Below are 11,443 nucleotides of genomic sequence, written 5' to 3' on the forward strand. Positions count from 1 at the left end.
ATACAGCTATTTGAAAATCTGGAAACTGAGGGTGCAAAAAAATCTAAATATTAAAGTTGTCCAAATTAAGTTCTTACTAATGCATATTACTAATCAAAAATGAAGTTTTGATATATTTATTGTAGGAAATTTACAAAATATCTTCATGGAACATGATCTTTATTTAATATCCTAATGTTTTTGCCATAAAAGAAAAAATAATCATTTTGAAACAATGTATTTTTGGCTATTGCTACAAATATACCTGTGCTACTTAAGTCCAGGTTCAGATATATGAGGATAATTCGATCAGAAAGCTTAAAAATAATTGAATAATTAATCATGTTCTGCTCCTTCTGGTCCAGGGTCACATATTGGAAAATAATGGAGGTTGTGTTATATTTACAACTAATGAGCTGAATAGTGATGATGGATTTGAAAGTCTAATGAACTTATTATGGAACAGTACTTTAATTAGGACAGCATGAGACTGACTTTGCAATGGTAATTGGTTGGTTTTTGATTAGTCACTTAATGATCAAGCCTAAACAAAAACTCCTTTTACAATACCAGTCAAAAGTTTGAAATGATTCAGATTTATTATGCCTTTGAAAAAAAAAAAAGTATAAAAAATGCAGTCAAAACAGCAATATTGTGAAATATTTCACACCTTAAAATAACTTTTTTCTATTTTATTGTAGTTTATGTAACAAAATCATATTAGAATGATTTCTGATGAATCATGTTAAACTGAAGACTGGAGTAATGGTGCTGAAAATTCAGCTTTGCGTCACAGGAATAAATTGCATTTTAAAATATATTCAAAAAGTTATTTCAAATTGTAATAATATCATGTTTTTCTATTTTTTTGACTGAATAAATGCACTCTTGGTGAGCATTTAAGAGACTTTTTAATCATGCATAAATAGGATAGAAAATAAATAGACTACTTAAATGAACTGAACATTTGCATGGTAAAACTACATAAGAAAATGATCAAATATATTAAATACAGGTTCACTTGCAATTAATGATTAACCGTTTAAATAAATTTGCATATTGCATTTGCATAAGCAGCATTAGTAATTTTCAGTACAGTTTGCATTGTTGTACATTAAACGGTTTTGTTTCTGTGGGTTTCTTGATGTCCGGTGTAACATCTGGATCCTGAAGCTACTGGTTTAAGGCAAGAAAGCCATCAAAATGATATGTTCACACAGTCTCTGCTCTGTTTTTCTTCAGTCAGATGAGAATGACAGGCGAGTGAGTGCTGAATGGGTGTGGGATTGGTCCAGTCGGCCGGAAAACCTCCCGCCCAAGTAAGATTTACCTTTTATTCATGTGTTCTTGCATCATGTTAGTCTTTTCAGTTCACCTTCTAAAGTTATATAGTTGGTTGATATTTAGATAGTAGATAATTGCTGCTCAAGTGCAGATAATTTGAAAAAAATTGTGTTAATTCGGTAAGTCCGTCAGCAGCCGTGGGCGGGGCCTGAGCAGTATGATGCCATACTGGTCAGAAAATCAAAACGGCTTGATAATTGAGACAGTTTAGGTTTTCTGGGGATTAAAAAAAAAGGAGTGAATCGATTTTTATCATTGCAGGGCGGTTGTGTCCACACAGATTTTAATCCGTCACCATGTAAAAGTGAATTTTGCATCCAAGGTCCTAATAATAATGTCCCATGAATAAAATGTTGAAATAATTTTTCTTTTTGCACATGATGGCAGTTTGCAGTCTTAAATAAAACTATGCTTATTAAGGATGCAAATACGTCATGAGTACCATATGGCATTATGGGAGAAAATAAATGAGGTGTTCTTGTATGCTGAAGTGTCCTTTCAGAATAACAGAGCGTTACACAGATTGCCAGGTCTTGCAGTGGAGCGTTTGACCTCCGTTAGCCCTGCATACCTCTGCGTAAATCTCAGAGAGGATCATTTAGTCGCCACACAAAAATAGCTCGCGCGCCACACCGTGAGTCAGCGAATATGTGCCTTTAACGAGTGAATGAGTTCACTCTCTGGAGGAGAAACTTCTTAATGCACATATCATTGCAGCTAAAACCTTGTCACAAACTTTTTGAATTGCAATGTTTAATGATGTAGGATTGCAGATTTTAGCAATAGAGATTGCTCTGATGTCATGATGCTATTAAAAGCAAAAAGCTTGGAGAAAGCACAAAAAGCTTCGCTTTGTCAATGTCAGTTTTCATGACGATGCATAAACACGCTGTGCAAATATGCATCTTGCTGGAAAAACATTTCAAAGGCTATTTGAAATCAATATTTAGAAATAGAGCTGCTGTAAAGTCATTTAGTGTCCAGTAATGCTTGATCACACAAACTTTCACATTATAGACCTTAGTCAGGGTTGGCATATAGTCTCTCTAAATGGTTATATGTAATTGAATGCACTTAACAAAATAACATAAACAGTCAAATGTCAAAAGTTTTGTTTTAAAACTATTCAAAATGCATTGTAATTTACATTCTGCAAAAGAATGGAAAAATATGTTAAAATACTCAGAGAACTTTACAAAATAAGCAAAATCTGCTAATTTCTGTCATTGTTTGGATGTAATAAAACACTCATAGATGAAAGCTAAAACACCTGTGTCATGTTTGCATTTTCTTAACCAATATTCTAACCTTGAAATTTTTAAAACCTTCAATAACCATAATTTCAACCTTGAAATGTGACCCTGGAACACAAAACCAGTCTTAAGTAACACACGGGTGTATTTGTAGTAATAGCCAAAAATACATTGAATGGGTCAAAATGATCATTTTTTCTTTTATGGAAAAAATCATTAGGATATTAAGTAAAGATCATGTTCCAGGAAGATATTTTGTAAATTTCCTACCGTAAATATATAAAAACTTAATTTTTGATTAGTAATATGCATTGCTAAGAACTTCATTTGGAATACTTTAAAGGCGATTTTGTCAATATTTACATTTTTTTTTGCACTCACAAATTCAAGATTTTCAAATAATTTTATCTCAGCCAAATATTATTCTATCATAACAAACTGTACATCAATAGAAAGCTTATTTATTCAGCTTTCATGTGATTTATAACTCTTATGACTGGTTTTGTGGTCCAGGGTTACAAATCAGGATTTGCCATTAAATACTGTCTTCAGAATCAGTCATGCATGTAAAAATGAGATGAGAAATGAACAAATAGTTGTCATCTGGCTCAGAGGAAGACAGGAATCACGTTTTTGTGGAGTTTTTCTGCTGATTCAGGGTTAATACAAGATTTCTTCACCTTACTAATGGTTGCCAAAAGCAAAAATGCTACGAAATGTATCATATTTTGAGAGAAAGTATGACATCAAAATTAGTAAGAAACAAGTATTGGATTTCATTCAGCAAATATGATGCAGAGTGGAGTAAGAAACATCTGTGTTGTTTAGATGCTCTTTCATTTAAAAAAAAAAAAAATTCTTCCTATATGTTTGCATTCCAACATTTGCACGTGTATGAGGTCGAGTGTGACTGCATTATAGCAACAAGCTTTAAATGATAGGATAGATGAGATTTAAACTGGGATTACAATGCTGAATTTGGCTTAATCTGTTTCAGAGAAATTTAGCTTAAAACTTCATCAGGTCCACCTGGTGAATTTTCCAGCCTGATCTATGCAACTTATAAAATATATGAAAAGACGAATAAAAATCTGTGAAAGAGCATTTACAATTTAATCTAACTATTTTTGATTTTTGTTTGCACAAGGAGTCTAACAGCAGCCAGTGCTCCACACAGAGATCTGATCTCCCCATCATGCAGTCTGTCTAGAATGACATGAAGAAACAGAACAAACTGAGCCAGACTTAATCTAGAAAAGATGCTTCAAGAAACCGACCTGCAAAGTGCACCTAGGGCAAATTAATTTAGTTAATAGGAGTTAATTGATAAACGAAATCTATTTATGACATTATTTTTGACAGCTTCCTCATTTTACAGCATTTCTACACAAGTTCCTAAAACCTTTAACAGTACTGTAGCTTTGCAGGTAGGTTTCTTAAAGCATCTTGGAGGTGTTGCCACAGTTCTTGTGGATTTAGTCTGTCTCAGTTTGTTCTGTTTCTTCATGTCATTCTAGACAGACTGGATGATAATGAGATCAGATCTTTGTGTGAAGCACTGGCTGTTGTCAGACTCCTTGTGCAAACGAAAAACTCACTGGATTTTTACAGTTGATGGCAAAATGAATATAAACCCTAATGATATTTCCTACTGACACACTACAGCAAAAGATAGACATAACTGATTTAAAACCATTTTTAGCTACTGAAAATACTAGTGTTCTAATAATTTTGGCCACCACTGTATATATATATATATATATATATATATATATGTGACCCTGGACCACAAAACCAGTCATAAGGTTAAATTTTACAAAACTGAGATGTATACATCATATGAAAGCTCAATAAATAAGCTTTCTATTGATGTATGGTTTGTTAGGATAGGACAATATTTGGCCGAGATACATCTATTTGAAAATCTGGAATCTGAGGGTGCAAAAAAATCAAAATACTGAGAAAATCACCTTTAAAGTTCTCCAGATGAAGTTCTTAACAATACATATTACTAATCAAAAATTACATTTTGATATATTTATAGTAGGAATTTTACAAAAAATCTTCATGGAACATGATCTTTGCTTAATTTCCTAATGATTTTTGGCATAAAAGAAAAATCAATAATTTTGACCCATACCATGTATTTTTGGCTATTGCTACAAGTATACCCCAGCGACTTAAGACTGGTTTTGTGGTCCAGGGTCACATATATTAAAATCTATAGATTACATTGCTTAATGACCTTAATATCTGTCTTTTTCTGTCTTTAGGGAGTTTGTGTTTCATCACCCAAAGCAGTCCGGCTCTCTGAGCGTGAGGAAGACTGAGGTGATGAAGAGGGGTTTGTTTTCTTCAGATGTGCTCCTCATCCTCCTGCCCTCTCTGCTCGCCTCACACGCTCTGACGCTGGGTCTGGGGTGAGACTTTTCTCATATTTCATAATATCTTCTAATATTTTCTTTTTAATATCATTGCAAATCATTTGCTTTAAGACTGCACAAGAAGCATGTGAAGTCAAATTTCATCAAATGCATCAATGAGGTTTATCTGTGTATAAATAGGCTGTATATATTGCCCTTTGTGCATTTCAGTATTTTACAGAATAAATAAAAGCAGGGTTCTGTGGACGCACGGTCCGTAGAGCCCCATTGAAGTCATGCTTCACTGCGAGTCTATGGCTGTGCCACTGATTTTAATGCAAAAGATGATTGATGTTGACTGAGAAAGAGCCTTTAAACACGCCTTTTCGATCCCATTATGAGGCCGATTTGCATTAAAAGTCACACAGCTGACAGCACTTGGAATTTAAAAATACTGCCGTACAAGTAGCGTTCTGAGTACACATTTGCCATCCATAAGTGACAGCAATCTGTTTTTATTTATTCGTGATTGGGAATGTTTATGCATTTAAATGCATTAGTGAATTCTCAGAATTATTCTTCTGCATGTGAATGAAATATGAGACACTCTTGAAAATTTGCATGCATGAGTGAATCCTCAAAATGATTGTTCTGCATGTGAAATGCAGTAATTGACAAACTGAAATTGTTTGGAAGTTGTTTTGTTCAGTATAGTCCTCTCTTCACTTTTCTTCACCTTTCAACACTTTTTCTTTATTTGTCCTCTTCTGTGATTCACTTAAATACATTTCTGTCATTTATGAAGTACACCTGAAGTGAAAATTTGACCGTAAATACGAGTAAAGAAATTTTGCAGGAAACTTTTTTGGCATTAAGCTCTTTTTTTTTTTCATTTGCATCACAAGAATGCATTTTATATTACTGCTCTGTCAGCTTATGATTCATATGTAGATACATTTATAATGTATATATGCTCTGTTCAAAAGGGACAGTTTGGGGTCAAATTCTTTTTTTTTTTTTTTTAAAGCAGTAATATTATAAAATTATAAAATATTATAAAATATTTTTACTATTTAAAATAACTGCTTGCTATTTGAATATATTTTAAAATGTAATTTATTCCTGTGATCAAAGCTTCTAAAATGCTGATTTGCTGTTAAAAAAACATTTGTTATTATTATTATTATTATTATTAGTATTGTTAATATTTAAAACAGTTAAAGATTTTTTGTGGATTCTTTGATGAATAGAAAGATCCAAACATCAGCATTCATCTGAAATAAAAAGCTTTTGTAGCATTATACACTACACCATTCAAAATCTTTTCAAAATTGTTTAATTTTTATGGGAAAGAAATTATAGAAATGAATACTTTTATTTAGCAAGGATGCTTTAAATTCATCAGAAAGTGATGATAAATACATTTACAGTGTTACAAAAGATTTATATTTCTGATAAATGCTGTTATTCTAAACTTTCAATTCATCAAAGAAACTGACAAAATTCTACTCAGCTGTTTTCAACGTAATAATAATAATAAAAAATGTTTTTTGAGCAGCAAATCAGAATATTAGAATGATTTCTAAAGGATCATGTGACTGGAGTAATGATGCTAAAAATTCAGCTTTGAAATCACAGGAATAAATTACATTTTAAAATATATTCAAATAGCAAACAGTTATTTTAAATAGTAAAAATATTTCAAGATTTTACTGTTTTTGCTGTAATTTGGATCAAATAAAAGCAGGCTTGGTGAGCAGAAGTTTAAAAAAAAAAAAACATTAAAAATCGTATTATTATCGAATGGAAGTGTAATTTTACAATTGATATTAACTCTGTTCTATTGGAATATATTTTGAAGTGTAATTTATTGCTGTGATCAAAACTGAATTTTCAGCATCATTATTCCAGTCTTCAGTGTCATGATCCTTTGGAAATCATTTTAATATGCTGATTTGCTGCTCAAAAACATTTCTGATTATTATCAGTTGAAAACTGCTCCAAGTTGTTTTTTTTAGGATTTTTTTGATTCCTGAATAGAAAGTTCTAAAGAACAGCATTTATTTGCAATATAAATTGTCTTTACTTTCACTTTCGATCAGTGTAATGTCCCTGCTGAATAAAAGTATTATTTCTTTAAAACAAAAAAAAAACTCTGAACATTAGTGTACACTTTTATAGATATGACTTCTGTCCCATCTTTGGCTTGTAAACATCACTGCAGATCAAATCTAGTCTGAATATGTCGCAGCCCTCCAATCCCATATGTCTGTGTTTGCAATAAATCACAGACAATTGAGAAATGTTTGTGCTGTTCGGACTCTAAAATGTTGTATTGAGCTATACAAATGACATTTTTGACATCCATTTTCATTACAGGCATTGATGTTAGCTAAAAAACAGCATATATAAGAACTCAGATGCCATCTGACAAGACAAAAGATGATAGATTGTCTCTTTCTGTCTATTTCTTTCTCAGAATATACATAGGGAAACGGCTGGCCTCTTCTTCCACCAGCACACTGTGACATGTGACATTTGGCAGCTCACCGATTGGCTGAAGCCGCTGCCACTAGCACTGTAGCCCAATCACGACTCTTGTCTCCTCCTGTGATGGGCAACAGCCTCTTCTGCCTCTATCTGTGTTTGTCCCGTTTCACCAAAAACAGTCTGTCTGTCTCTTTCTCTTGTCTCCACATGTTTATATCATGAGGAATCAAATTGTCCTTGATATTCTTAGATAAAAATCTTCCAGTTTTTCAGAATGATATACATTTCAGAACTCAAAACTTGCTTCCAAAAAGAACAACTTATTCTCACATTCTCAGTCAAAAAAATATATGTATTTAGTCCTAAATTGAAGATTTATGTTTGAATGGCATGCACAAATCAGCATAAATCTGACAAATATGCATAACCTTAAATTTATTAGTGTAATCCGTAAGGATGGAAATTGTTACATGCAATTCAAATAAATATAATTGAAATTTCTGCCTAAATATTTCTAATGTCAAACCAATTAATACATAAATGCATGACTGACCAAATTTAGATATTGCTCTAAGAGTCAAAACTGGTAAAAATGTTTATGCAAATAAAATTAGAATTGTTATTAGTGCAAAAAATCATCAGTGGCCCCTTTAAGCCCATGAGAGTGTCTTTTTAATACTAAACTGTCCCTTTAAATCTTTTTGTAGTTGGTTCACTTCACTGTGTCCACATTTGTGTCAGGTTGCCTAATAAAGTACAATTACTACAGGGAACACAGAAACTGTAAAAACAGTAATGCACTGAAATCTAGCTGAAAGAGAGGAGAAAACTGACAGTGAGCAAAGTATTATTTTACATTTAAATCAAATGCAAGACATACATTCAGTTTGAGATGGTGTTCAGTCATGGAGATGGTATGACTGAATCCTTTCGTGTTTGTGTTTGTGTGGAGCAATATAATGTGAAAAATCTCATGTTGCAGTATTGTGTTTGCAGTATATAGAATCATTCCATGTTGTATGTAATGTGAAAATAACTGGAGTTCATCAGGATAATCTTGTTTGTAACGACTCAACCACAATAAATGTCACTCTTACCACCTTCTGCTTAGTCTGGTGTGTAAATGTAGATGTAGAGCTGTTAAAAATAGATGTAAGGCTTTCAGCTTTAACTAAAAAAATACAAAACATTGCCTTGTTTTATTGAGCATATACAGTGCCTTGCAAAAGTATTCATACCCCTTCATTTTTCTCACATTTTGTTGTTACATCAAACTACTTTAAATGACTTTTTTGTACATTACTCCATACACCATAATGACAAGGCACAAAACAGGTTTGTAACAACTTTACACATTTATTAAAAATAAAACACTGAAATAAGTGCATTGCATTAACTACTTAGCTGAAGCACCTTTACAAGTTTCCTTTGTGTAGCTTCTGGTAAATGTTTCCTTTTGTGTTCCACGGACTGAAGCAAGTCAAACAGATTTGAAGCAACACCTGGGTGAGTAAAGATGTCAGAACTCCCATTTCTGGGTGATAATAATGATGTATTGCATGTAGTTATACTCCCCTCCTTAACTTATATGGTTTCTCCTACTTAAATAATGTTTAGAAAAAAAAAAATGTAATAGCCAACGAAAAATGGGAATAAATGGAAAGGGACTGACAATTTTGTGTTCAACACAGCAGTGTGATTCCCTGAATATGCAGCAGAGGTCAGAAGTGCTCTATCGTGTGCACTGCAGTACATATGGAGACACTTGCAATTAATATGAGAGTTATGGCAGGGCACTAACATTTTTCTTGTTGTTGTGCTCCAAATTGAAAAACGTTTAGGTGCACAGTCAGAAATTTAAGAGCACCTTCTGATCAATTACTAAAATGATCTTTTCCATTATGGGGATTTATTTTTTGCTTCAGGCATTTTTGTAAGGGCAACCTTATTAAATGACTCATCTTTTAGAACAAACTCTTAAATTTAATGTAATGAATTTATTAAATTAAATCTGTATCTGACATAAACGTAGTCAGTATTTGCACAGACTGTTTGCACAGGCATTTTAAATATAGAATTTTAATGCAGAATTATGTGAAGATTAAACAAATGTAAATCATACGTTAGGTACGAAACTAAACCCAGCAAGTCTGTAATTAAATCATTCATTCAGTCGAGTCGATTCATTCAAAGCTGCTGATTCATTCAGAAACTAAGCAACTGGTGTTTTTATGACTGAATCATTGAATCACGAATTCAAAACTTCATTCAGGAACGAAACACTGTTGCTCATAGATCTGTTTGGACTTGTTCGGAACTATTTTCGGTGGCAAAATGAAGCGAAAGCAGACAAGAGTGTGTAAAATGTAAGTAACCTAATTTTATCTTCTTGTTTATTGAACTGTTGTGTAAAATTAATATCATATTATTAGAAATTGTAATGACATAGAGCTGGGGTCACCACACTCAGTCCTGGAGGGCCGGTGTCCTACAGAAATTCGCTCCAACCCAATCAAACACACCTGAACCAGCTTATCAAGGTTTTAATAGGTATACTTGAAACTTCTAGGCAGGTGTGTTGAGGCAAGTTGGAGCTAAACTCTGCAGGATCAAGGGCCCTCCAGGATCAAGTTTGATGACCCTGACATAGAGGGTTAGCGTTTTAAGTCACGGTTTGGTCAGGAACCCGGATGCGTGGTTATGATGAAGATACTCCAATGTAAACAACACCATGGGTTGCACAATTATGCACTACTGAATACCTTGTTCCGCTAATTTATGCTGTCTAAACAATGGAAAAATGTGTGGAAGCTGCTAAATCATATAGAGAAGTACTTAAGCAGGAAAGGGTGCAATACCCTGCTGAAAAAAAAAAAAAAACAGCTAAAACCAGCCTAGGCTGGTCTTAGCTGGTTTAAGCTGGAAGTAGCTGGTTTTAGCTGCTCTCCCAGGCTGGTTTTAGCTGGTGGTCTCCCAACCTGACTAGCTAAGACCAGCCTGGGAAAGTGGCCAAAACCCCTCTAAAACCAGCCTGGTTGACCAGCTAAAACTAGGCTGTTTTTTTTTTCAGCAGGGTATTTTGACAAGCTGAAGTTAATAGGTGGTAAAGATACATACGAGCAGTATTAATTAAGATATAGCCAAATATTTCACCCACCTGACTGGAAATAAGAACAAACAAGAATGTTGTCAAGATTTTTGCCCTGGAAATCCTGGTTTACTTTGGCTAACCACAAACGCCGCCTTTCCTTAGACAGTTTTTTGCACTCTTTTCCTTGATTTGTTATAACTTTTGGCAGACTATAGTACTCCAAATGTTTTTCCTGGTCCGACCGATTAGTACAGCCCAAAACATAACAATAATTGACCATTTCAGATGCAATCATCAGCAAAATTTGCGAGTTCTGTTGGGTTCAGTTGCATTGTTTACGTTCAATGTTTGTGAAAACACTTTATTTGGGAAAAATGGCAGTCTTGCTTGAGTGATGTTGCTTAACAATATCATATCTTATAAATATTAAAAACCAGAACTCATATGGTGCATTTTTAACAGAAAATCTAAAAATTTAAGGACATTTTTATTGATTTTGGTGGCATTTTTGCCCCAAGCACTGTTGTAATAATTAAATTGTATATGAAAGGCTGCAAAGATAAACATAAATGTACAAAACTTAATGTTCACTGTCTAGTCTTAAACATTGAGTGTAGTCCACACTTGTTTGGTTTGCTCTGTTGAATGAACGCTTGAATATTTGAAATACTGATTTGAACAAACTTCTGGCACTACAGTAGCAACTGCATTTTAATGCATTGCAACCACCCACAACATCATTTTTCTGGTGAGTTTTGTTAATGAGTGTTGTTTCATTAATGACAGTATTCATACATTTTTTTCTTATTTTCTGAAAAACCAGACTTTTCCACCATGGCGTCCCTTTTTACTTTCTTCTGACCCTCAGACTTCTCACTTGTGATGGAAGGGTGGCAGAATTCAATTTAGTGCAGTAAAATTTA

General features: G+C 33.4%; 1 protein-coding gene across 1 annotated transcript in view; it reads left to right on the top strand.

The window, feature by feature from the left end:
* The window catches only part of LOC141335592 (BCL2/adenovirus E1B 19 kDa protein-interacting protein 3), a 13,253-nt gene extending 4,720 nt beyond the window's left edge, over positions 1-8,533 (top strand). The window contains exons 4-6 of the mRNA XM_073841099.1: positions 1,222-1,298; positions 4,850-4,996; positions 7,419-8,533. Of these exons, the coding sequence (XP_073697200.1) occupies positions 1,222-1,298; positions 4,850-4,996; positions 7,419-7,467 (273 nt within the window). The 3' untranslated portion in view covers positions 7,468-8,533. The remainder of the gene's footprint in view (positions 1-1,221; positions 1,299-4,849; positions 4,997-7,418) is intronic.
* Positions 8,534-11,443: the final 2,910 nt, after the last annotated feature.

The sequence above is a fragment of the Garra rufa genome, chromosome 5 (genome assembly GCF_049309525.1).
Source record: "Garra rufa chromosome 5, GarRuf1.0, whole genome shotgun sequence".
NCBI classification, from domain to species: Eukaryota; Metazoa; Chordata; class Actinopteri; order Cypriniformes; family Cyprinidae; genus Garra; species Garra rufa.